This window comes from Drosophila mauritiana, chromosome X (assembly GCF_004382145.1).
Source record: "Drosophila mauritiana strain mau12 chromosome X, ASM438214v1, whole genome shotgun sequence".
Lineage (NCBI taxonomy): Eukaryota > Metazoa > Arthropoda > Insecta > Diptera > Drosophilidae > Drosophila > Drosophila mauritiana.
This window is the reverse complement of record NC_046672.1, coordinates 10,493,272-10,519,728: the sequence shown is the minus strand read 5'-3', so window position 1 is coordinate 10,519,728 and position 26,457 is coordinate 10,493,272. Positions and strand designations below refer to the sequence as shown.

The 26,457-nt window shown below is 42.0% G+C and overlaps 1 protein-coding gene across 1 annotated transcript in view; it reads left to right on the top strand.

Annotated features, from left to right (window-relative positions):
- Positions 1–25,715, top strand: part of LOC117147904 (midnolin homolog) — a 31,792-nt gene extending 6,077 nt beyond the window's left edge. The window contains exons 2-4 of the mRNA XM_033315010.1: positions 11,964–12,051; positions 21,480–23,639; positions 23,700–25,715. Coding sequence (XP_033170901.1) covers positions 11,964–12,051; positions 21,480–23,639; positions 23,700–24,425 — 2,974 coding nt within the window. The 3' untranslated portion in view covers positions 24,426–25,715. The remainder of the gene's footprint in view (positions 1–11,963; positions 12,052–21,479; positions 23,640–23,699) is intronic.
- Positions 25,716–26,457: the final 742 nt, after the last annotated feature.

Genomic DNA, 26,457 nt, shown 5'->3' with positions numbered 1-26,457 from the left:
CTGCTGCTTTGCTGTTTCGCTCATTGTTTGCCTCTTGCCGTCTCTTTCTGTCTGTCTGCTTGTCTCTCTGTCTCCCCTGTCTATTTGTCTGCTCTCTGTTTGCCTGTGTTTGTTCGCCGCTCGCGCTCTCTCTCCCTCTCCTTCTCTCCACGGAGATTAGGTTACACAAGACTTGCTCTGCTCCCCACCCCCCACTTCCTTGCTCTTTCCCGCGCCGCCAACTTGGTCGCTTCGGTTCCCCACTTCAATCGAGTCTTCCGCACTTTTAAGGCCTTTTCCGACGCAAAACTATCCAAAATTGATCAGCAGATTGCCAAATTTAGAACCGAAATGGATCAAAGCTAGTCGAAACTTTGGAAAGAAGAAAACAACATCAAGTAGCATTCCTGGTTGAAACTTTAATTAATGTAAATGCACAGGATTTAAAAAGTAATACGCTTAAACAACCAACATAAGCGAAATTACTTTCTTAAAATTAATATTAATTCAATACATTCGATGAATATGGATTCTTTCTTCGAGATTGTCATAATGTGCACTCATTCTTTGGAATTTAAAATCATGTTGGTATGATGTCTTTTGGCAACGTTTTTTGGGCCCGGCCCGGCCTAAACGCAACATCCTTTCTACATCGGTGGTGTGCGTGTGAAAACTCGTTTCGTTGCTGGGAAAGTAACGTCACACAGTTACAGATACAGATATGGATACATATACATATGCAGAGAGTCAGAGTCAGTCCACCACCATCAGCACCACCGGCTCACATCACCTGCTTTCGCATTTCCTCTTGCTTCATCTCTGCTCCACCCTTTCATTTCCCTTACCCTGCTGACCTCAACCCGCCCGCACCACTCCCCCCGCCTTCACCTTTGGCCAATTTCCAAGCCCCACAAGTGCCGCCCCCTTTTTCCAAATGGCCCTTGGCTGCCATTTTGTACCCTTCGTTATTTGCTCAATCCCAGTGCCCAACCCCTCACCCCCCATTTTACTCCCCATTTGTTTATGGCCTCAGGCCTTAGCCTTGGCTTTGTTCGGCGCTAGATGGCGCCACGCCTCAATGCTTCTTTTTCTTCGCCGCTCCTGCCCCTTGCCGCATGCCGCATGCCTCGTGCTCTTGCTCTTGCTCTTCTGCTGCTTGTTCATCAGCGTTTTTCAGCGTTGCTGCTGGCGCATTCAATAAATTTTCCCATCACTGCAGCCTGGCGTTTTGCCACCCACTGAATTATTAGAATAAACTGAAAACTCTCGGTGCAACAAAGTTGCCGGCCATTAAAAATAGAAAGCATCGCAGAATCGGGAGGATGTGTGCGCTTGTTCGTTCGCTTGCTAGTTCGTTCGCATTTTGCTCTGCTTCGGTTCAGTTCGCTTCGGTTTAAATGGTGAATGAATGGGATGGTCTGGTGCCATACACTGCGAGAAAATTGCACTCTCAAAGGTTATTACTAGACTTGAGCACACTGAAAGGCATGAAGACATGAATCCTTCAGAATTCGATTTTTTTTTTGCTCGCAAGAATATGCAAACCCATTTAAGAATCCTTAATATTTGCAGCATTAATGCTGCTGTGCTTTCTTGTGGTGCATTTGATGGGTTGGTCTCGATTTTAGTGGGCGGGTGGGTGGTTGGCTTTGCTCCGCTGTTTTGGGTGGTTGGTCGCCGTCTTTTAAGTTTATTTAAGGTGCTGCGGTTGTGTGTATCTAATGCCTATGCCTAGTTGGGTGAGCAAGTGTGCGTGTACTGGTGTGTGTCTGTGTGTATCTGCAAGAAACAAAATTAAATAGTGGCCAAATCTGAGCTAACGGCACGTTTGCATGTTTGCTGGTTGTTGTGCGGGGTGTTTGCGTTTTATATCTTGTATCTGGCAGATACTCGCCTTAATTGTGCCAAATTGCATGCAAGAGAAGGTAGAAGATCCACGAAATACCCGAAACATATTCGCCGTCTATTTATGGCCCAGACCAATGACTCTTTCTTCCTGCTGTTTCTTCACTGGTTGGCTGGGTGATGTGTCAATGCACCACCGTCGAGCCACAAGAAGCCAGAAAGCCACCAACCACCAAAGTGCCGAGGTAGTAACGAACGCATCAAAAAATCATTGTTTATGCCCATAAAAAATGCAAATCGAGATTGCCGGTGATTAACCGAGAGGCTTTAAAATATCCCTTTTTCTTCTTCTTCTCCATTTTCGATTCTTTCACTCTTTCGGTTGTTTTCAACACCTTTAGCTGCAGTTTCAACGAAATTTTCAGCCATTAAAAAGAGTGCACAAAGTGCAAAAAGACAAAGAAACGGTGTTTGCCTGCAAAGTGAATAGAATATTTTAGGAACAAAAATGCAGAAAGGGCAAGAAAGCGGTTGAAATGGGAAAACAGGAAGTTCTGAAACTGTATAGTTGGAAATATGTAGTGTTTCTTTATATGAGTCAAGGGAATTGATATTCAAAGCGGATATATCTACGCAGTTATGCTTTTTGGGGAGATAAAACTCCGATTCTTCCATCCATTAGAATTGCTCGATTTTTTCGCTAATTACTTGCAGATTGATTTTCTTTGACGACTTCCTCTTTATTATCTACCCGTTTGTTTTCTCCCCTTCAAAACGATTTCATTCAGCATTCGCTTGATTCTTTGATTCTGGTTTTTTCATTCACATATGCATTTGATTTCAAATTGAGGGGGAATCTAAATAACATCATCATCAGCAGCTTCCCACACACACCGCAACAACACACTCATTCTAATTTTCGTTCAAACTGTGAATTCGATGCACAGAAAACAAATGATCCGATGTTAATGAAATTTGCAATTTGAAATAAAATTCTCGAAAATAGTTTCTTTACATTAGAGTAGCAACCACAATCGGAAAGACAAATTTGGTAGCCACATCGATCTGAAAGAAAATATACATATAATTATATACATATGATGAAAACAAAACAAAGGAAAGTTAGAGCACCCTAAGCTCAGCTGCACTTCGCAGTCGGCGTCATCCAATTGCATTTGGTTTCAGTGCAAAATGATCATTAAAAAACGCTGAGTGAAAAAACAACAACAACTTATGGCATCAATAACGTCATCGGAGAGAAGTGTTTCCCTCTCACGCGACCGCCCGCCATCTCCCACCACCCACTTGCTGCCTCCGCCGCTACCGCTCCCCCCCCCCTCCCCTTCGCTCCGTTTTTTTCCCATCAACAGTTTTGCTCGGCCGGCCGGCAATTGTTCTCTTTGCTCTTTGTTGCTAAGCTTCTCTGTGTGTGTGTGTGTGTGTGTGGGTTTTGTTTGCTTGTGTGCGCGCGCAGCCCCCCACAAACACACACACACGCAAAAGCAAAAAAAAAGCTGTTTTCGTTGATGTTCTGTTATTGCAGTTGTTGCCATCGTTATTGTTGTTGCAGAGATCCAATGAATGCGTCTCCCCTTTCAGATACTAACATTTATCTATCACACGGCTACAGTGATCACTGCAAAAGTATCTTAAAATGGTGTATTTTTGTATGTAAAATTATGAGCTATGGGTTTTTTTTTATAGGATAAGATGTATCTATAAATAAAATATAATATTAGATGATACGATTTCTCTATGACTAACAGTCTCCCATTCTTTAGATTGATTTAGCTGCCTAAATACAGAGATCTTTCCGTTCCTCGAGCTTAGATCATTATAAATAAAGAATCTAATGAACATTCGAATTCTTTTTCTTCGAGCTATCTCTGTGATTTTGAAGCACTTTCATTATTTGCCCTTTCGCAAATGCCTTCCGCTGAATTGCGCCGCATTCAACATAGTATAGTTAGTTCAGATGTAGTGTAGATAGAAACTTCTGAATCAATAGTTCGAAATTAGAAAAGCATTTGCTGATTTCTGTGCTGCTAGAAGACGATTCACGATTGCGGAGAGTGGGCGGAAAAGGGGGCGCGTTGAATTTTCAATGTGCGGGGGCGTGATGTTATTTTTGCTTTAGCTGCTTTGCTGCTTTGCTGCTTTTTTGCTATTTTTAGTCGCTTGCTGTGATTTCTCATTGTTGTTTGTTGCCGCCGTCGATCCTCCGTCTATCCCCCCATATTGCTGCCACCCCCCCTTTCTCGTCGATTCCTTTGTTTAATTTGTCTTTGTTATGGATGCTGCCTGTAGTCCCCTCCACCCCTCCGCCCCCGCTCTTCCAGCACTGCCACGCCCCCCTTTTGGCGCATGCAAATGCGAAGTGTTGACTCTACAAAGCTGCGATTCAGCTGTTGCCATCGATTTTTCAGGCCTCTCTCTCATAATAAATAGCCCACACTCCTGGCTCAACCCTTTGCCACGGACTTTTCCCTCACAGTCTTTGGCTGGGCTCCACAACCAAATCGCTAAAAGGGGCGTTTTGGGAGGAGGGTTGGTTTAATGCTGGTGAAACTGCAGCTGACAGCCTTGATGATGCTCACCTCCCACCGTTGGGTGGATCAGATCACATAGATACCGCTGATGATTATGCGGGCATTTTAATCAACAAAAACTGTGGATAAGTCGAGAATCGAGACTTATATATTTGTCTATCTTGATTAACATCCAAATCTATAAACCTATATTCATATCACGATTGATTGTTAGATAATCACACCTAACTAGGAATCCCCGTTTGGCTAAACATTTACTAAATATACCCTAAATAGTATACCCTAATTTGGGGCAAGGGTCTTACGTATTCGGGTCTAGAGCATATGGTCAGCACCAGCTTCGGTCGCAGGGGCGTTCCAGGCCCACATCCTGGCCCTTCTGCCGTTGGCCCTTGCTCCCTTGTGGTGTGATGGTGGTGCAGCTTTTCGTCCGGAAATTAATGAAACTCATCAGCAACAGCGACGTTCGGTCGGTCGGTCGGTGGTTGCAACCCCAAGTTTCTTTGTGGGTGGTTCGGTTCGGCTGAAGGAGGAAAAGCTTCGCTCAAGTGAAAGCTGGTCTGGAAATTTGTGTTTTTTTGTTTCCCGTTTCCCGTTGCCCCTCCCATCGCCCATCGCCCATGGCCCACCGCCCACCGCCCTCTTTTGGTCTTGCCTCTATTTGGCCAAAGTGGTGGCTGCTGTGGTTGCTGGTGTTGATGATGGTGCACCAGGCTGTGGCGGTCGCTTTTTTATGGCCATGTGGGTGTGCCCAATTTTGCCTACTACATACATACATAGATAGATGAATGAATATGTGCTTGTGCCGCCCAACAGTAATCAAAGTTAGGATTAGTTGACTTTAAAGTGGCCTTTAGGGGTAGCAATCGTTGCATTCAACCCCACAAAAAGAGCCCCAGTCAGTCGGTGGTGCAGGTCGAAAAAGAGGATAGGGATCTAAATGTTTTCGTTTCTCTATGGTATCCATACCGAAAATTTGAATAACCAGAAGGGAAGCCTTTAAATGTTTTGCTAAGGGTAAAATACTATTCATACAATAGTCGCTTTAAAAAGAAATGTGTAATGTAAAATGCAATTAAGAGATTGGATTTGTGTTTCCCCTTTATTTGTTACCTTTTTCGTAACACTACTGTATCCAATGGATCATCCAAGTGTCACTTTGCAGTACATATGTATATTGTATCTTCATTCCCCGGCACACATGTCATTTGTATCTGTGAAAAAGTTGACGGCCCACTTTCAATCACATGTTGTTGCCGAAAAACCACCGAAAAGTGTATATCTACAGCTGGAGCGGCAAAGAAGCCTCTAAAATTCTATTAATTAACACGTTTCTATCTGCAGCTGTGCAGTCTGTATCTGTATCTGTTGCCACATGAGTACACACTAGACGTAGTCGAGCAAATATGAGAAATACGAAATACTTCCTCATATCTTTGGCAAATAATTCGTCAGCTTCGAAAATTATTCGGGCTCTCAGATTCCGCTGTTGTTCAACCGATTCTCGTTAAACGCGTTTCTACTTTTCCGATAGCGAGTCGAGTAAATGAAATGAAATTCAATAAAAATTCGAATGAGAAGCTGATAACATAAAAAACTCTATCAGCATAGCCAGCGAACGAGAAGAAATAAAGTAAAATATATCAAATTTTGTCTCTATTTGAAACTAGATTAGAGAACGAATCAAATTTATATCTATTCAGCCTGGGCTGACATTTCCGTGTGAAATCGAAGTTGAAATTGAACTTGAAATGGAAATGGAAATGGAACTGGAAACAAGTGACCAAGCAGGAATAAGGAATACTGAATAGGTTATGCAATCGTTTAATGGTTGAGAGAGTTTCGGTTTCCGCTGGACTTCTTTTCCGTAAAAAGGGTGGGAATAATGCCGGAATTTATGGGGGAGCAGCAGCACTTTGACCGCATAGATACCAACCCTCTGATACGATGATATGCTATATATTCGTCTTGGTGGTTATCTTTTTGATATCTTTAGAGCGTTGCTTTCTTGGATTTCTATATGAAGTTTGGTGCGTACATACATAGGTATCCATATAAATGTGAGTTAGGTACATTTCGTTAAAACCCTATAGTTTCTTTTGGCAATTCATCTTGAACCTTTCGTGCAAGAGGCTTTTTCTTGAATTTCTCTATTCTCCGTTCCTTTTCGGTTAAAGTGGCGGTGGGTGGGTGGGTTGGTCGCTTGGCTGTTGGGCTCGTGTACAGTTGCCCTTGACTCGGCGATGGGGAGTCTGCCCATCAGTCAGTTAGTCAGTCAACGCCAGCCCCCGTTTACTTCCCTTTGTTAGCCCCAAAAATGTTGACCAGACATTTAGGTGGAATTTTTTTTTTTTAGATACACACACACCAAGACAGACTCTAATTCCTTTTTTTTTTTTGGCCACTCGTTTTCCCTTGGGTTTTTCTCAGCTTGGCGGAAAATCTCGTGCTCATTTTCAATGCTCGGTGCAGTTTTCAATGCGACGCTCTCTCGTTTTCTCTTGCTTCTTTCCTCTTTGCCATGTGAGGTTTTCTTCTTCTTTTTCCACACCCCCTCTACTACTTTTTTATACCCTTGCGAAGGGTATTTCAATAAGGTATCCAGTTTTGTGGCTCATAGAGATTATTTTTGAAGGATAAAATATTGAACAACCATAACCTCTAAGCATTTCACTTAGCGGTTTTTCTATATAGTCAGTTAATTCTATAGTTACTTTAGATTTAATCGATATATAGGGGTAAAAAGTTAGAAATGGGTATAAATGCTTCGGGAGTAAGCTTGCTTTCAGTTTATTTCGTTGATTTCTTGCTTAGGCTTTTACCCTTGTGCACTGACTACGAAACCATCATGTGTAAAGGAGCAAGTGAGAGGATGCCAAGGAGTGAGAGAGATGGCCAGAGAGTCCTTGCGTCGCCTGTTTGCGTGTGTGTGTGTGTGTGTGTGTGATGCTCTCTCTTCAATCCCTGTACCTTCTTTTTCTTCCTTTTCCCGTCCTCCTTTGAAGGCAGTAAACATGATAATTTACGCAGCATGCCCAATACACACATAGACACACACACACACACACCAGCACACAGCGTTTGCAATACAGCAAGGTGGTGGAATTTTATGACAACAAAGGGCAATTCACTTGGTTCCCGGTTTGAAATTACATAGCTGGAAAATGCCGAACGCCGATGCCCCCACCAAAGGCCTATTAAAGTATATATCCCTATATTCCGTCGATGGTTGGTGGGGGAGGGGGAAGGAAGGTTTCAGAATTAAAGGGGAAGAACGAGGGAAGAGATCGTGTGAAGAGCGTGGAGGTAGCATGCCATAGCCTACCATATTACCCCTGATCTCTGCGGGTGTCACGCTTCCACCTTCTTATCGGCCACGCTTCAGTTACTATAGGGGTATTTCAGGTTTTTCAAGAGAGAAAGGAAGCTGGCTCATGGTAGAGATCTGCTCTTTCAAATGGAACGAGGCGCAATGCATTTTTTGAACAATTAGGAAAAACGAAGAAGAGTAAATCTTTAAATATATATTAAGAGTTCTTAACACATAAAATAACACATAGTTTTCTGTAAGAAATCTTCTCTAATCGCCAATATGTATGCAATTATTTTTGAAAACTTAAGATTGGGTAAGATTCACTTTTAATTACAAAATTTCTGACTGAAAAACTGTCTGGTGAAATGGGAATTATAATAGAAATATCTGAATTTCCCTAATAAATACTTGTTTATTCTAATTGCTTTATGGTGTAGAGCGTTCAACTTTGAACACTGGTTGTACAGTTTGATGTCTGCGTTTTCCTCGCCTCAGTTTTCCAGCCTGTCTGTCTGGGTCAGGCCCCCCGTCCGACCCCCACTACCCCCTTTTCCAAGTCGCCCAACCACCCAACAACCGAGCCAACTCGTTTGGCCTTCGCCGTTGCTGTTGCTATTGCCGTTTCTGTTGTTGTTGCTGTTGGCCATCGTCGCGTCATATTGCGTCGCTTTTGTCGTCGGCGTCATCTGCTGCCTATTGCGTAAAGTCACATACACACACACACACATGCAGACTAAACACACACAGCAACACCGAAGCACAGACACCCCCGCAGACGAAAAGCCTAAACAGAAACACACACGCACACACTCCGCCAAACACAGCCACACCTCAGCACACACACACACACACACACACACCCTTTTCGTGGCTTTTATAAATCGAAAAGAAAAAGTTCAATTTAATAATATTTGCTCTTATTTTGTCTATAATTTGCATAAACAAATAATATTAAATAAAAACCCGACAATGCCCAATACATTGTTTTGTATTTTCAACTAGTATTCGCAAGCCATTCAATTTCAATATTTTTTCCTTGTTAAATATATAAATAAGTAAAAAGCCTCTTTAATGGGATATCTCCCATTTTGCCTTTCGGTGCGCGCTCTCTCTCTCTCTCTCTCTCTTAATACGTTACGTTACTTGCCGCTGTGGTGAGTTTCTCTTGCTCTGGCACCTGCAGCCGCTGCAACATGTTGCTGCTGTCGGAGGTGAGAAATCACAGACACGTTACGCTATGCTCCTTACGTTACGTAACGCTATAGGCAATGTTGGTTAAACAATTTCAAATACTATCTCTAAGATAATTTTAACTTCCAAATGTTTCTTTAAATTCATTAAAAAACAAATACTTTTGTCGATGCTTTTTCTTTTAAATGTATTATTATTTTATGCGTTAGAAGAAGCCCCAAAATGGAGAAACATTAATTTTTGTTAAATATGCAATAAATTCAGTGGTTGTTTTTTGGTGAGGGGGGTTTGTCTCTCGGTTATGCTTGTTTTTAGTTTCTTTTTCTTATTCGGTATCCATGCGAACGTGTGTGCGTGAGTGTTGAAAGTTGAGCGTTGCGTGCAACCGGAGCGTTTGCTGTTGTTGCTGCTGTTGCCGTTGCCGACGTGCCACGCCCCTTTCGCTGACCCAAATTCGCTTTTCGTGCCAGCCAACTAACCAAATCTTATCAATTCATCAATCATGCATGCAGTCATTAAACGCTCGCCTCGTTTAATGGTCGTTGTTGTCGTTGTTGCCGGGTTACCGCATCGCCACCAAATTCGCCGCAACTCGCTTGATCGCCTTTCGCTCTCTCTCTCTTTGCCGCACAACATGCAGCTGTGGTGAAAATTGTATCAATAAAATAAATTCGATTTATTTGTTTATATTCAATATTTATTTTCATGAACGTATATAATAATGCTTACATATAAATACCTTAAAAAAACATAAATTGCTCTTTAGTTTGGAGCCCTTTTTAGCAGCGAATCAATAATATCAATTGAAAGTGATGAATATTGTAGCAACATTAGATATAGCACTTTCCTCTTCTTGCCTATGCTAATGATATTATCATAATCCGTTTTTAGTTCAAGCGCTTAACAATAACTGTGTTGAAAGCAACTGTAGTTCAGCAGATAAAATATAGTCATTGTTGTTAGCTACTTCGTAGATCTGTCTGCTTGGCATCTCTTTGTGTGTTTTGACCAACTCTCTCATGACGAAAGATATCTCTTCGTTTGCCTGTGATGAAGCATACAATTAAGTAATTTTAAACAACCGATCCCCTTTCTTCTTCTCCAGCCTTTGTGTGGCCCCTGGCGGTCGGCAAGGTTTTTCCCCCACCCAATGAGTGTACACTTTACTTTTTTACATATGTTTGTATGTATGTACCTCCCATCGCCCCGCCACCCACTGCCCACCCACCGCCCACTGCTCGATTTATGTTTTCGGATCAGCGTTTTATTCGTTTCTGTTGTGGCTTTACCACTTTGCGTTGCTAGCCAAAACAAATGCATCGCCATCTATATATAGGCCCGACATTGATTGTAACTGAATGTGTTGTGTAGACACACGTGTAAAATGTACGTATATATTGGGTTGCCATATGCCGACAGACTTGCTTCGGTGCCGAAAAAACTACGGTGGCAACTGTACTTTGCGGTGAAGGCAAGACCAAAATTGTAATAGAAATCACAGAGATACAGATCAAATTTCTATTTAATTCAATTAAATCTTCAACACAATATACGTATGTGGAAATTATAAGTAGTAGGACAGAAAATAGTTATTCAACGGGAAAAGAATGTATGTATTGTGCAATTCTTAAAGACGCAATCCGTAATCTACGATCCCGCCTTTGCCCTTTAGAAATTCAGCGTGCATTGCACATTCATACATATGAGAATGCAAATAATGGAAATACAATTCTTATTGCAGTTAATTCTCAAGACCCTCTCGATTTCGGTTTCTCATATTTGCATTAAAATCCAAATAAACGGAATTAAACAAAGATGCGGCTGAATGTTGGTTTATTGTTTATTTGTTGTCTGCCTGTTGGCGTTTTGTTATAGCCGCTGCTGCTGCAATTGCTACCGATGTTTTTGTCTCTCTTAACACCTGCCCAAAAATCAAAAAAAAAAAAAAAAAAAAAAAATTTAAAAAAAAGGAAAGAAAAGAAAACAATTGAAATTCAGCAACTGAAAAGTGTCAACAGCATTTAACTTTTGACTTTGTTTCACTCCAGCGACAGACGGACAGACAAACAGACAGACAGACAGACAGACAGACAGACAGACAACAACGACAAAAAATCAGCCATTACAGTGCAAAAGTGAAACAAAAATGAAATAAAACAAAAGCGAGCAGAAAACAGAACGAAAAATGGAATGGAAATCAACTGGCTGGCCCCAATGCTTTTTGATCCAAAAGCAGCGGAGAAAAGGCAGCAAACCTGTAAAGTGCTTGAACTTTTAATTTCTTACCTGTGCGCCTTTAACTTTAAATTCGCATTTGCAAAAGTGTACATTGTATAAGAAACTGGGGTAAAACGAAGGAAGAAAAACGACTATGGCATTCTGATTCTGATATAGTAATGAGGGGTATAGCAGCTATATCGGTAGCTTATCATAATATAATCAAAATAAAGATGGTATCGTGTTGAATTGGCGGAGATCATATTGAATTGTCTGTGCTTATTTGAAATCGTTTGTTGATTCTCCGAAAAAATTGACTTGAATGTCGCAAAAAAGCGTAATTACGCACGCAAAAGTGCTGACAGCAGCAAATCAACGCCTTAAAAAATGCACTTTTATTTATTTATTTTTTTTTCATTTTTTTTTTTATCGAAAAAGCGCTTTCGTTGTGCGAAAAGAAAGGGAGAACTGAGAACTGAGCTGATAAAAAGCAAACAAACCAAATGCCAAATGAATTATATTATCCATTAATACGGCAACATTATCCCAATTGTGAGTGTGTTATTGTATGTGTGACTGCAGTGTAAAGCGATGAATCGAGAAAAGTTAAAACCAAAATTAATAATGAAAAAAAAGGAAGGCGCACGCCTCTTGTTATTTGAATAAACTTGAATCGTCAATCGTTTATCTTCTGCTCAACTTCTTTATTTTCAAATTGTTTGGCTTTTTAAATCGGTTGTTTTGATTGTTATCGTTTTCGACTGTTTAGATTATCTTCGTATATCCCCAAAAACCGTTTCTTGATTTAATGATAATATTTGACAGAACCCTTCTAATGAACATGATTGTTTTTCTTTTATTTTTTGCAGAGAACTGCAGGATGGCACGCTCAGAGATCACAACTTAATGGACGGGTCCAAGATAATTTTGATACCAAATGTGGAAACTGGTTTATTGGTAAGTCGACCGCATCCAATAAAGCAACTACTAAATAAGTGAAAATCGAACAACGAGGCGATTGAATTAAATTTTGCTGGATATAAATGCAATTTTATGAACACTCCTCCAATGACTGTCTATATATTTCAAATATGTAAAGGCATATTTCAATAAATATTTTTTGAAATTCCCTGAGTTATGGAGAAAGTACAGCTTAAACGCGATTCGGAATCAAGTTAATCGAAGTGTCATTTAAGTGTCAAGCGCGTAACCCTGACCCCAATTTAAAGCCCGAATCAAGTCCGCTTTGCGATACACTCTCTTTTCTAACCGCAATCTTATTCAATTCGAAATGAGTAATCAATATGGGAAGATTAGATATTATTTACCTGAGGAATTTTAATCATTTTCGCCCCCAGCCAAAGTGACTGTGACTAATTCGACTAATTCCGTTTCTCATTCGCATTCTGTTGATTATTGTTCATCGTTTTCTTGTTGCTTCCACCGATCGTCATTTGTCGTTGCCAAAGTTGTTTGACATTAATGAATTTAAATTTATTTACATATTCGTTTTTATTACACACACACGCACACACTTTTCGTTTGGCTCGCCGTCCAACTGGTTTAGCCTAATTCGATGGCCTTTCACGGGAGTGTTCACTGTACTTTTATTTTAGCCATAAAAGACATATTCCTAAAAGGATACACATTTGAATTTTCAACTCGTATTATTGAAAAGCGTATCGCCCCTGATTTTTTGCTTCATTTTACCTTCAATTTATGCCTCGAATGCCGGCGAAACCTTTTCAGTCGATTGAAGTTGAAGTTGACGATCGCTTGACGATCGGCATGACAATCATTTTGTATCTTTCACCAAATTTGCTCAGCTTTTCAGCTCTCTCCCTTCTCCTCCTCCTCCTCCTCCTCATCCTGGTTTTTGGTCATTGTGTTCGAGTTTTGAAGGTTTTGGTTTCAATTTTTTCGTTTTTTGTTTTATTTTTTTTTTCGTCGGTCAATGTACAGTGCGTGTTTTCAATGAGAAAGTTTTAGCCAATTTTAATTTAAACGCCAGCACAATCTAAAGGTCAAGTTTGCATTTGTATGCGCGGCTGAGTTGGTATGAACAAAGGGATTGGAATAATCGTCTACACCGCGGGGTAGAAAAATAGTTGCTAACGCAATTTAATTTGACACTCGCACTTTTTGTATCATATTAGAAGTTTTTTAATATAAGTAATTCGTTGCATAAAGAGTTTGTTGTCTCATTCAGTTTTATGCTGAGCATTAGTACTTGTCTCTTAGCTTTTTATGCAATTTTTTTTTTTTTTTTTTTTTTTTACTTTTTCTGTCGTGCTCTTTTTGCGGCGTTTCCTCCGTTTGATTTACTGTTTACCGTTTGAGTTATGAGCCGGGATTACTTTTTTTCTTTTAACCTGGTTCGGGTAACTCGCGCTCTGCACACCGTATTACCAATCTCTTTGTTTGCAAATCCCGCGCGTGACACCGCTGTGGGCATTGCAACATGCTGGCGCAGCAACAGGTTGCTGGTCCAACATTTGCAACATTGTCAATGCGCTCATTCGGCAAATGCGCTATTAAATTGAATGCTTCACATGGACACGATGCATCGGGTTTTTGTTTCAGTCGAAAGATTTTTAAATTGACCAAATTACATAATAGGAAATTATTTTAAGATCTCACTGTGTGCAATGTATATTCATTGATTAGAATGATATTTGAAACACACAAAACGTTGCTGTTTCTCTTAAATTATTTCCATTTTTATTTAGTTAGTCTCCCTTGCCGCTTTGGGGCGACACCAATTCGCCTGGTGAGGCAATCAGCTGTCTCACCTGAAACTGGCCAACAGTGCCACATAACGTTTATATCAATATTAGCGTAGCTGCTCCATTTCATTCCTTCTCTCTCTCTCTGTCTCTCTCTCTCTCTCTCTCTCTCTCTCTCTCTCTTTCTCTCTCTCTCTCTATTATTTTTGCCTATTTAATAACATTTGTGCATTTTGTGTCATATTGCTGATTTTCCCCACCTTTTCCATTGTCTCAATGGCTTTTCACATGGAATTGGTTCAAGTTGCGCATGAGGAAAAAGGCAAAAGGCAGATGACGACAGAGATAGCTTGTAAACTAGTTAAAATCTAGACTCAAATTTTGTCACTTGGTTGCGAGAAAAAGTTACTTGAATTTACAAGAGTTTGAAAACTGACATGTTGCCGCAAAATATAGATTTAAAAAAAACAGATGTGGATTACAAAATGGCTTCTTCCCTTTATTTTTTGGAATAACATTGTTCATTTTTTTTTCTTTTTATTATACGTAACTTTGACGGACATTTGTTAGCCATATATTTATTGCATTTCGTATTGCATTCAAAACACACGCGCTATATAAAAGTTCATGCAATTTTTTGTGATGTGAACAAAGAAATATTTTGGCGTGCTCGAGAAATCCATAAAAATTCCAAAGAGACGATTGCAAAGCCTAAATTTACATATGCTTATATTCGAACATTCTTATATATGTATGTATATACATATACGCATTTGTACAATTGGATGGTGATACATAACACATTTACATCATCCGGCTACAGCAATGCGTACATAACATTATTAATGGTTTAAAAGATTTATAGCCAAAACACTTTAATATTGAAAAACTTGAGCTGAGTTGGGCTGTTCTCTTGCCATAAAATTATGCAAGTAAATACATTTTATGGCCCTAATAATGCTGCACATTTTCTGGAAACAGTAAAATCAACTAGACGAGAATTCTTCGAAGAAAGCCGAAATTAAAACTCGAGTCTTTCTTTGTCTCTCAGTTGGTGAAAAAAGTCAATAAAAAGTGCTGATTAAAATTTATTTACAAAACAAAATGAAATTGCAATGTACGAAGTAAAAAAAAATAAATGTTTAAATAGCCACTTAACAATTTGCGTCTCTTTTGCATTTCAACTTTTTTTCTGCTGTTTTGTTAATTTTATTTTTGTTTTTGGCAATGGCTTTTGTTGTTTGTCGTGCAAATTTACGAAATAAATAACACGGCGAGGGATGAAGGAACTGCAATTAGAGGGGGTCGGTCTGCCAATTGCCAAAACTCCAGAAAGGTGTGATACGCCAACACTGAGAGAAAAGACCTAGAGCCAATCTTTGGACACAAATAGTTCTTCTTAATTCTTCCTCACTTAACTATTAAGCTCTAAGTTCTATATTATACTCTCTGAAAACAGTTTTTCACTTAGTAAATCCTTTTTTGGTTTCCCCAAACTTCAAGGATTTTTTCTTTTCTCTGCCAAAGAATGTTGTGTTTTTTTTTTATGTGAAAGGAGTGCCTGAAGGAGCATTGTATTCCCATTCTATGCCCCTCTGCCGCCGTTCGCTGTCCAGAATCTATATCTCACTGTCCCCTGACTCACGATGCTTGAGTATTGTATTTTATTTCACTTATTTTTTATTTTTGCCACCTCATGCCATTGCCTCCTAATTAGCAGCGCAGAGTAGCCGAAAGCAAGAGGCAAAGTGAACCGAAACATTGCAATTCGGTGGCGATTGCTTGTCAACCTGGGACAGGTGTTGTTGTACCTCCTGGCCCCCTTGGATCCTACCGCCCGCTCCCTCCTCCTGCCCCCGTTCGCCCGCTCGCTGGGTTAAATGTGTGTTAACAAGTGACAGGTTGATTTGATGGAGACATCTCTCGATTTACTGACACCACTGACTGAATGGCCGAGTGAGTAAGCCGGCAAGGTGACCGCTCTTGTGGGTCACCAAAGTCATCCGAGTATATATGTATATAACTCTCTAGATCTCAATTCCCCTCGATCCCCATCTAAGCAAGAATAATGCAAAGTTATTTGCCAATTATCTGGGATCAACACTGCACACAGCCTATATACATATATATATATATATTTTTATAGCCATTTGTCTGCGCGACATTTGCATATTGCTCCAATTTTATCTTGACACATCGTAGACAGCCAAAAAATTCAGCTGCTTTTAGCAGTAATAATATTCTGTAAAGTTTATTATAGCAAATGGGCAAAAAGAAGGCATATTATATACTCGGGAATATATAAGATATATTTATATGGAGAGATGAGTGGCATCGGCGACACTTTCGATTTTCATAGTTGGCTCCGAATGATACTCAAATGTTTTCACAATTTGCACATAAACTTTATTAGTGTCTAAAAATACGCAGTAATAGTTTGGAAAACATCACATCGATTTTCAGTCATTCTTTAATGGTGTCCCAGTGGAATGGAATGGAATGGAATGGAGCACCTTGCGAACTGTTTTTTCGACAGCTCAATCATAATCCCCGCAGATTTGTGTCATTCCTTTATTCTTCGTATGTTTTCTGCACCCTGGGGGCCACCTTTTGTGGTTTTTGTCATTATTTTCGATTTCGTTGCCAAGAGAAATCGTTGAAATCAACAACAAACAAAAGTCATCTGCAGAAAATGCACAGTGGAAAAATCACGAGCAAGTATTGGTGTTAAAAAAAAAAAAGAAATAAACATCTATTAAAATATGTTCTACTCTGATCTATAGTTTATTTAATGCTAATGCTAATTATAAATAAAACATATTTGCTAGCCTTATGACTAGAACATACTAGATTTGATTAAAAACATGTCACTTGCTGTCCGTCGTATTGAGTGTATACTGTATGGAATGCACAGCTGGCAGCAGTGACAATCAAGTGGGTGGGCGTTGTCAGTTCCACCGTGCACCATGACCGACTGTGACAGGGAAGGAGAAATCAGAGGGGATTCCCCCATCCCCCAGAAAAACAGAAACACCCACCACCAGACTCATCCCGAGTGGTTTCGTTTCGATTCGATACGTTTTATTATTATTTATGTCGCTTAAATGATGCGCTGGCGTTTTCCTGTCAAATTAATTGCATTTGCTTTTTTTCGGACTCGAGACTTCTTTTTGGCAATTCTCAGCCGTGATGGTCAGCTCCAGTGGGGAAAATGGAGGGGGGTGGTGGTAGTGAAGGCTGCATAGATTTATGAAAATGATTTTAATTGCAAGTCGTCGCATAACAACGAGCCAAAAGACAAAAGCGAGCGGCAAACAAAGGGCGAGCGATGATAACACGACGACGGGTTGTGGAGGCTGGGGGATGGTATGTGGTGGATCGAGGATGGTAATGATGATGCCAATGCCGATGATGATGGTGATGGTGATGATGGTAATGGGGTATGACAAGTAGAAGAAGCAGATGCAGCAGACAAAGTAACAAAGATGCGAAAGCTCATAAAAAGCCAAAAAATGATATGGTTATATATGAGAAGAAGAACGGCCAGCGAAAATGATGACAACAATGTGAACTGCTGGTGCTTTTTGGTTGCCCAGTGCATTGGGTGTGACCACTCGAATTTATGCGTCCTTTGTATGTTTGGACACCAAAAAAAAAAAAAAAAAGAAAAAAAAATAAGAAAAAAAAAAAGAAAAACAAAACCAATATGCCAAAAAAGAAAGGAGCAGAATATGGCCAGAAGAGAAAGAAACGGAAAACGGCAATGGAAGTGCTCAAGAATGAGCAACAGATGCCGAAGAAGCCATGGTGTGTGCGCAGGTTATTAACCAGTTCTATTCGTCTTTGTCTGCGGAACTTGGCCCAACCAGCCCAATCCTATCTCAGTCTATGTGCCTTTCTTCAATGAATTCGGAGAACTTATCTCGGAACACACTTCACTTGACTCTGTGGAATGTGCAGTGCTATCGGGAATGTTGGATGACGCCTCATTGTCGGAGACGTTACCATTTATCGGTGTTCTCATACCGATGATCATCATTAAGAGTGGCGTCATGGCGCACAACTCGTTATAGAGCGGCAAGATCAGAACCTCTTTTGGCAAAAGGTCTTAGTGCAAAGTAAATAAATCACAGCATTCAACGAAAGGATACTGCCAACATATACGTTTATTATTAAGTACCGAGAGCACAATGTTCTTTATCTGAATTTTAAAAAATATCTTCATTAATTGCCGTTGTCATCGCAGCAAGCAACCTGTGTGCTTCGTGCGATATCATCAATACCGGTGCCAAACATCTTTATCATCGGGCCCGACATCTTCAATCCGCAACATCTTCATCCCGTCCAGCATTAAGATTGCATTACCTTACCTTACTCACCGCCCTTCCCGATCCCAGTTACCGTCTACTTGAAGATCGCGCTGATGTGTCAACAAGTGGTGCATGGCATTCTTGTTCATAACTCAACGGAGTGAACGGAAATACAAGAACTTCAGTTTAGTCACTTGATTTCCGTGAATCCGGTTTATCTTCTTTTGCGGATAACAGAACGGTTAACAGAGCTGTTAAAAGTGAAACGGAAGTAACTGATATATATGTATCTTGAAAAAAAAAAAAAAAAGAAATCTGTGCATTGAGATCGGATTCCGAACGCGAATAAAAGTGAAAAATTCCATTGATAACATTCCGAAAGTGATTTAACTTTTCCCCACATTGCACAGCCATATATAATATTTATTTCTATGTGCATACTCATTTATATTTATCATTTCTGTGAATCGATTGGCAATTCCACAGCTGCTTTTTTTTTTTGCCATTTACAAATGGGTATTATTAGTTTCGCTTTAATTGCCATTGGGCATGAGTAATAATTGGCTAAGGAAATCACCTGCCGTTGTGTTCGTTCAGCGGATTTCTTTATTGCAATCAGCTCTAATCGAACTGAAGGCATATTTGCACTTGGCGCCCCTTAAGTTGTTTACAGTGAAACTTTGATGATTACAACTATTGTACAGTGGAGCAAAATGCAGTTCACTCTGAAATATTTATCAATAATGAGCTGATTGAGGGGAAGCCCTTTCGCCAAACAAAGGAGGAACTATGTGGGATTCGTGTTTTTTGCATACACATTTTGCAGCGCTGAAACAAAAGCGCGACAATTGGCCATTGTGTATCTGCCGTTCGATAGCTCAATTTTGAAGCCAAACCAATTGGTAAGAGTCATAAAACGGGTTACGTGGTCAGGTCCAGTGCTTGGAATACTGTCGCCGCCAGATAATGGAGGCAAATAGGGCGTCATAGCCTGGCGCCGGTCTCTTTCTTTGTCTTTGTTCCCGGCCCGGCACTACACTGCAATAAAAACTAGTACCCTTGCGTCGGTTCATACATACATATGTACATATGTGGCTATCTGCCTGCAAGGGGTTTGCTCTTATCAAAGCGCCAAGCGGCGCGCAGTTTGGCCAATTTAATTTGTTACACATTGTCAAGTGTTTTCCCGCCACGATGAGTGCGGGTGGCGGCTGGTGCGGGGGAGTGGTGGGGGCGGTGGGAGCGGCGGGGAGCGGTCCACTCACATGCGAAACTTCCATTGAAAACGCTACGCAATAAAAATAATTTCATGGTCAGCAAACAAGCACACTCACACACACACACACACACTCATGCAAAGATAGCCAGCGCAAAACTAACGCAAAAAATTGCTTTGTCCCAAAAATGTACAAATATTTTGTTGTTTTCTTTGTATAGTAAGTACTTGGTTTTTTTCAAGTGCGCATTGCTCCCGCTTGTAAAAAAAAAAAAAAGATGAAAAGGTCGCTGTGAAAAATTTCACGATGGGATTCTTAGCTACATAAACGTTTAAATTAATTTGTCAAGTTGAAGGAAACCTCTTCTAATAGTTAGTTATAACACTTTATATAATAAAAGATGACAAGAACCAAAGAAACCAATCAAGTTCATATGAGATTACATGATACACGATTTCATTAGGAATGCATAAAAAGTCGCATGGTTTCTACAATAAATCAGTTGTGTTTTGAAAACCCTAGCCATTTGCATTTGGTGTGCGATCCAAATCTAGAGCTTCGATTATGATGTATTAGTTACTTTGGGCTGCAAGCCACCGAAAACCGGTTGACCAAAAAACGTTTTCCCCGACAGCAAAAGAAAAAAATTCAACAACAACAAAAAAAAAAAAGAGTCAATTTGCACAAAGTTAATAAATTACAGCATTGACTGCCTTTGTTGCGCTTTTTGGTGTTGCTCTTGGGTTAAATTTTTTGAAAATTTCGATTTCGCTGCGACTGGTGACGTAAGCTGCGTGCTGCGACGTCAGTTGACCTTGGTACACTTAACTCGACTCAAAAGCAGCAACATCATGAGCCATGAGTAACAAACCAACCACGTCAACAAATAGGCTCGACTCCAAGCATTCGTTTGCCTCCATTTCTTTTACACATTTTTTGGCTTGGTTGCTAGGCTGGGGTTTTTTCTTTTTTTTTTTAATATTTTTTTTTATTTATTTATTTTTTTTTTTGGAGGGAAACTTGGTGAGGTTGCATAAGGTTCATGCTGCGTCAAATGGCAAAGGGAAAGTAGGCAGCGCCATCATCATCATCACCATCATCATGATCAGCTCGATGGTGTCCATCCATTCACAGTTCAGTTCATTTAACTTACGACTAAAAACTGAAACTGAAGCGAGCTTTTGTCGCTGACTTCATTTGAATATTATTGGGTCACTGTGTCAGAGCAGCGCAGAGTCAATAAAAATTAAAGCATGACCCCCTGCACCGCCCCATCACCCGTCCCATTCGCACATGTGGTTACTCACTTGCTGGCCACAAACAAAAGACAGCTGTGGCCAGCAAAATAGAGAAAACGATTTTACACTTATCCCAAATGCACAGTGACAATGGAAAACTGCATTTCTTGTTCCTTTCAAACACTACTAATTGGTAATTAAGTTGAAAAAGCGTGTGCTTTATACCGTGAAAAATATTTCCACGAACTAGTAGCTTGACCGCAGTTGTACGTACATATGCAATGGAAATGATTAATTAACCCAGACCCAGACCTCTAAAAATAAAAATCAAACTTGGAACCGAGTCTTATAGTATACATATGCCCACACATACATACTGCCTTCTGTTAGCTGCTCTTAATTTTCCACAATTACCTTTCGTTTCGCGTTCCCGTTTTTCAAAACGCTTTAGTAGCTTATTCTTGGAAAAACCTTTTTTCAAACCCTACATTTTCATTTCGTAACGCAACTTAAGGCGTTGACTTCAACCGCCTGGTTATTTGTACTTTTTGCAAATATTTGAGCGGAGCACAAAGGCGTCGCATTGAATCACGTAGAATTGCAATCGAAGCTAGAAATGCTACGTTCTGAAAAAAAGGGGGTTTGTGAATAGCTGTTGGTCTAGGTCGATAAAGGAAAGGGAACTGACTCTCATCTGATTGGAATGTGGTATTTCTTTGTGCCACTTAAATATAGTTACACATATAATAAATAAATTAGAAATCTCTTATCGAGAATTAAGCAGCAGGCTATTAGCTTCGAGTTTTTCAATTTTCTCTTTTACGATCTACATTAGATTCTGAATAGAACCTTTACTCATCCACTGATCTATCTACAATCTATCCATCTATGCAGGCTCAACGTCCGGAGAACACGGTTATGCAAGCGCTGGAATCGCTTAACGACGCACAGGTTAATGATTTTCTCAGCGGCAAGACACCGCTCAACTTGAGCATGCGCCTCGGCGACCACATGATGCTCATCCAGCTGCAGCTGAGCACGGTTAATCCGGCGGGCGGCGGTGCCGCCACAGTGGCCCCACTCGCCGGCGGTGCGAGTGGTTCAAGCGCAGCGGCAAGCACAACATCAACGGTGCCTGTAATGCCAGCTGGCACTGGCTGTTCCGGCGCCAACTCCACATCCTTGTCTTCGTCGGCGGTGCTGGCGGCGGCGGCCGGAGTTAGCGGCAGCACTGGAACCAGTGGCTCTGCCACTTCCTCATCCTCATCCTCAACGTCATCGTCATCCTCTTCGTCTTCGTCGAGAACCCGCTCTTCTGGCCAGCGATCGAGTGGAAGAATCGGACATGGCCACGTGCACAGCCACCAGCATCCGAGTCTGCATGCTGCGAACTGGCATGGCATTAGTCACGGACATGGACATGGTCACAGCCACGGAAACGGGCATGGTCATCATCATCATCACCACCACCACCACCACCATCACCATCATCATCACAACGCTTCGGCAGTGGCTGCGGGCAGCGGTGGTGGGATGTCCTCGCTGCGCAAGATGTACGGCGATTTGCCCAGCTCCTCTGGAGCATCTGGCTCTGCTCCAGCAACTGGCACTGGTCAGTCCCAGAGCTCGTCAACGCTAAACGGACCCGATCTCACCAAACTGCTAATTAAGGGCGGCATTCAGAATATCGTGAACAGCTTCGCGCTGAAGGATGCGGGCGCCAATGCTCGTCCTGTGGCCAATGGTGGACCTAGCTCGAATCCAGGGAAGCCTGTGCTAGAGCAGTCGCCCATCAAGTCGCTGTCGAATCTCGTGTCCAGTCCCATCAAGATGACAACTATCAAAAACATTCCCCTGCCCACGACGGCTGCCACAAGTTCCAGTTCAAGCTGCATCTGCAGCTCTGCCGCCTCCAGCTCATCCTCGTCCTCTTCCAGTGGAGCCTGCGCAACCGGTGGCTGCCAGCAGGATCCGATAGCTGCCAAGCTGACCTCGTGCTTGTGCACGCGACTACCCACACCGTCAGTGGCTCCTCCGGTGGCCTCTTTGGTGGCGCCTGCTCCAGTGGCCAGATCCGGATCTACCAGCTCACCTAGCAAGTGTCCCGAATCGAGTTGCAGTGGAGCGAATGCCGGATTTGCCGCTCGTTCGACTCTTGCGGGCACAAGAGTCACCTTCTCTGGCAATTCGATGCTGCACAAGACGGGCAACAATCGCATCACTAGGACCAAGCATCGTCACTACCACGGGCAGGGTCACGGTCATGGACATGGAAATGGTCACAGCAGTAGCAGCAGCAGCAGTCACTTTTTTAATCACGCCTGCGCCGGCAACCAACCATCGGTTAACGCAGCCGCCTTTGCTACAAGCTCATCATCGTCTTCCTCGTCACCGTCATCTTCCTCTTCTTCCCCCTCGAAGCGTCGCAAGCTGGAGCAGGGAATGGGAGCAGGAGCGGTAGGAGCAACGGCCACAACCGCAACAGCAGCGGCAACAGTGGCACTGCCAGCCAGTACCAGCACCACAACGGCAGAGCCCGAGGACTCGCTGCTGGGTGTGTCTGATACTAGGACTCTCGCTGAGGCATCGCGAAATCTCACCCAGACATTGCGCAAACTCTCCAAGGAGGTGTTTACCAACAAGATCGATTTATCGGGCGCCGGCGTGGTGAGCAGCGGTCGTAGCTCAAGCAGCGGTGCCACCTCGAGCGGAGCAGCCAGTGGTGAGGAAGCACCGCGCAAGAGCGGATCGGGAGCCGTGATCGAGTCTATGAAGAACCATGGGAAGGGCATCTACTCTGGCACCTTCTCGGGCACACTCAATCCGGCACTACAGGATCGCTTTGGACGACCCAAACGCGACATCTCAACGGTGATCCATATTCTCAACGATCTGTTGAGTGCCACACCGCAGTACGGACGCGGTGCCCGCATTAGCTTCGAGGCCCCGACCACTGGATCGGTTTCTGGATCTGGTTCGGGATCCGGCAGCAGCGGATCTTCCTCGACTACTTCCTCTGGCAGCGGGCTGCATCACGGATCGCGTAGCAAAATGGTAAGCGAATCTAGTATGAACTATTTGGTGATGCTCATTATCCACTTGTTTTGCTTGCAGTACTCCTCCAAGCACCACAACTGCGCCAAGTGCAACAGCCGCGCCCAGCAGCAACAGCAGCAGTCGGCGACTCTGGCCTCTGGCAGCGGAGGTAGCTGCTCTTTCCGCGACTGCCCGAGCTACCAGTCCTCCTCCGCTGCCACCAAGGCTTCCACCAGCTCCAAGTCATCGTCGCATAGTTGCTGCCAGGTTGCCGAGGCACCCAGCTCTATGACCAGTCAATCCAATGGATGCACATGTCGCTACCGCCGCGATGATGGACAGGGCGAACGGGAGCGGGAGCACACGTGCCAGAAGTGCACCGTGGAGCTGGCCAACATGAAGACCCGCTCAAAAATGGACCAACTGCGCTTGGTGATGCAGCAGCACAAACAAAAGCGGGAGGCGCGTAAACTGAAAAGTGGTCCCTATGCCACAGCCGCTTCCGCATCAGCGGCCGATAGTCTCTCCTCCATCGCCGCGGGTGGAACAGCCGCTGTTCCGATGGGCGCGGCCGCACAGTACAGCGCCGTGAGCGCCCTGGTGGCTACGCCCCTGCAAGCAGCCGCTGTGCCCGTCCAGACGGGGAAAGCTGCACCCGCGAACAGCAGCAACGCCAATGCCAACGGCAATACTTCAACGGCACCTGCAACAGCAGCAACGGCAGCAGCAGCAGCACCAACAGCAGCGCCACCCAGCGAAGTGTCCCCGAACCACATTGTGGAGGAGGTGGATACGGCGGCCTAAAGGCAGCACAACCATCAGCTAGAGCCACCACCAGCCCCGCTGACCTTATCCTATTTTGTAGCATTTACTAGTTTACGCAGCAGCAACAAAGAACGAAGAGCAAACAAAAGATGAAGATGATGATGATGCGCAGGATCAGTAGAAGCAGATGATGGGCAAACAAAAGAAACTAGAACCACAACTAAAGCTTAAATTAATCTAGAGTTAGTGCATAACAACACCAATTCTTCTGTTCGAACACCCGCTCGTTTGGGTTTCCCACCTCCACGATGGGGTAAAATGAAAATGGGAGCGCCCGGAAATTCGATAAGCTGTTAAATTAATTTTAAGTCCCTAAAACACACACACTTCGGTGCAAGCCAATATTTCGTTGGGAGCAAATGAAGTGAATGAGAACCAGCTTCTGGAGGCGAAATCCTTTAATGTTTTGTAAATTAAATTTAGTGAAATTTTTTGTGTACATCCCAGGCGCGCGCTATGTCGTGCAATTCACAATTTGAATCGTTCACCTACAGCGTGAGCAGAACGGAAATAGAATTGTATGAAAAAAGGAAAGAAATTCTTATAATGGAAATGATTAATATAGAACTCAATGTAAAACACACACAGACTATGCTGAATGATTTGTAAGCCAAAGCGGTGGCAAATTTTGGTAAACTAAAATGGAATTTAGATTTAGTTTTAGACACACCAAATCAAATCTGATACAACACACACGATCACGATCACACACACACACACCTGGCTTTGGCAGCTTTACGTTATGTTTAACTTTAACAACCGACGGCGGGCTGAATGAAAATCTGCACCTGCGACTGCGATGTGGCGCTTTAACCTAATTTGCCTTAATAGAAAATCGTTTTTCACCTATTTTTTTTATATATACTTTATCACCAAGAATGTGTTTCGAAACGCGCCGGTAAAGACGAGCGACGAATTGTATTTTGTTCACCTACACCTATACTATTGAATTAGTTAGTAAGACTATGTTTTCTATTCATTTTGCAATTATCATTACACTTATAATTACCAATTGGATTAGTTAAGTTGCGCAATTGAAGCGTCTGAGAAGCAGAAAGTAACGCTAACTTAGTTGTATAGTTTTAATTTAAGCCCACGCAATTACTTTTTTTGTCCTACACTTACTATTATTATCCAATTCAACAAATGCAATTAGATCTAGGCGAGTTTAACTTTTCAACTTCTGAGTTGGTTTCATTTGTCTTTGCCTCGTGTGCACCACAACTACTTGATTTCAATAAATGTTTAGTAAATGGTTTAGTTAACTAATTTTGTTTGCTTATTATTTTGTCGGATTTTTGGTTACCTTTTTGGTTAGCTTTTTGTCGGGCTGCGTCTTGTGCAATACAACAACATACATATAAAGACAAAAAACACTCGTAAACGAATGAGCAAGTGAACATCAAGAATTTTGATTTGATCGACTCTTTTTAGAAATGATGTGCCAATTGCAAATACAAATACATGTGCGTATATATGTGGAACCCTAGTAAGAATTGTAAATTATATAAATAGATATATATATATCTATATATAAATATATCCTCCTCTGTCTCACACACACACACTCGACACGCGAGGAGTATCCAACTAATAAAACATTTTATCTAAGAAAATCCGAACTTGGCACACATTTAGCATGTGTTTGCAAGTCGTAGCTATTTAGTGATAAGTCGAATTATGTGCAATTTATACAAAGTTTCGTTTATGTTTCTATAGTTTTCCCTCTAACACCGTATATATCTATTCATAAAGCTTTCCATCTATATCTACATAATGAATTCAGTAGTTATAATAGCATTAGGAGACACATAAGCTCGATGTACGATAACAAATATAGGTTTAGGCTTAGGCGAAGGGCACCAGAGGCAGGATATATATGGATAAGGATGGAGAAATGAAGGATCATTGGAATGTGGAAGTGAAATGACGGAGGAACTCTGAGAAAGGACACGGATGATGGTATTGGGTGGCTTTGTATGGGCATTAATTTGGTTCAGATGGGATTTCG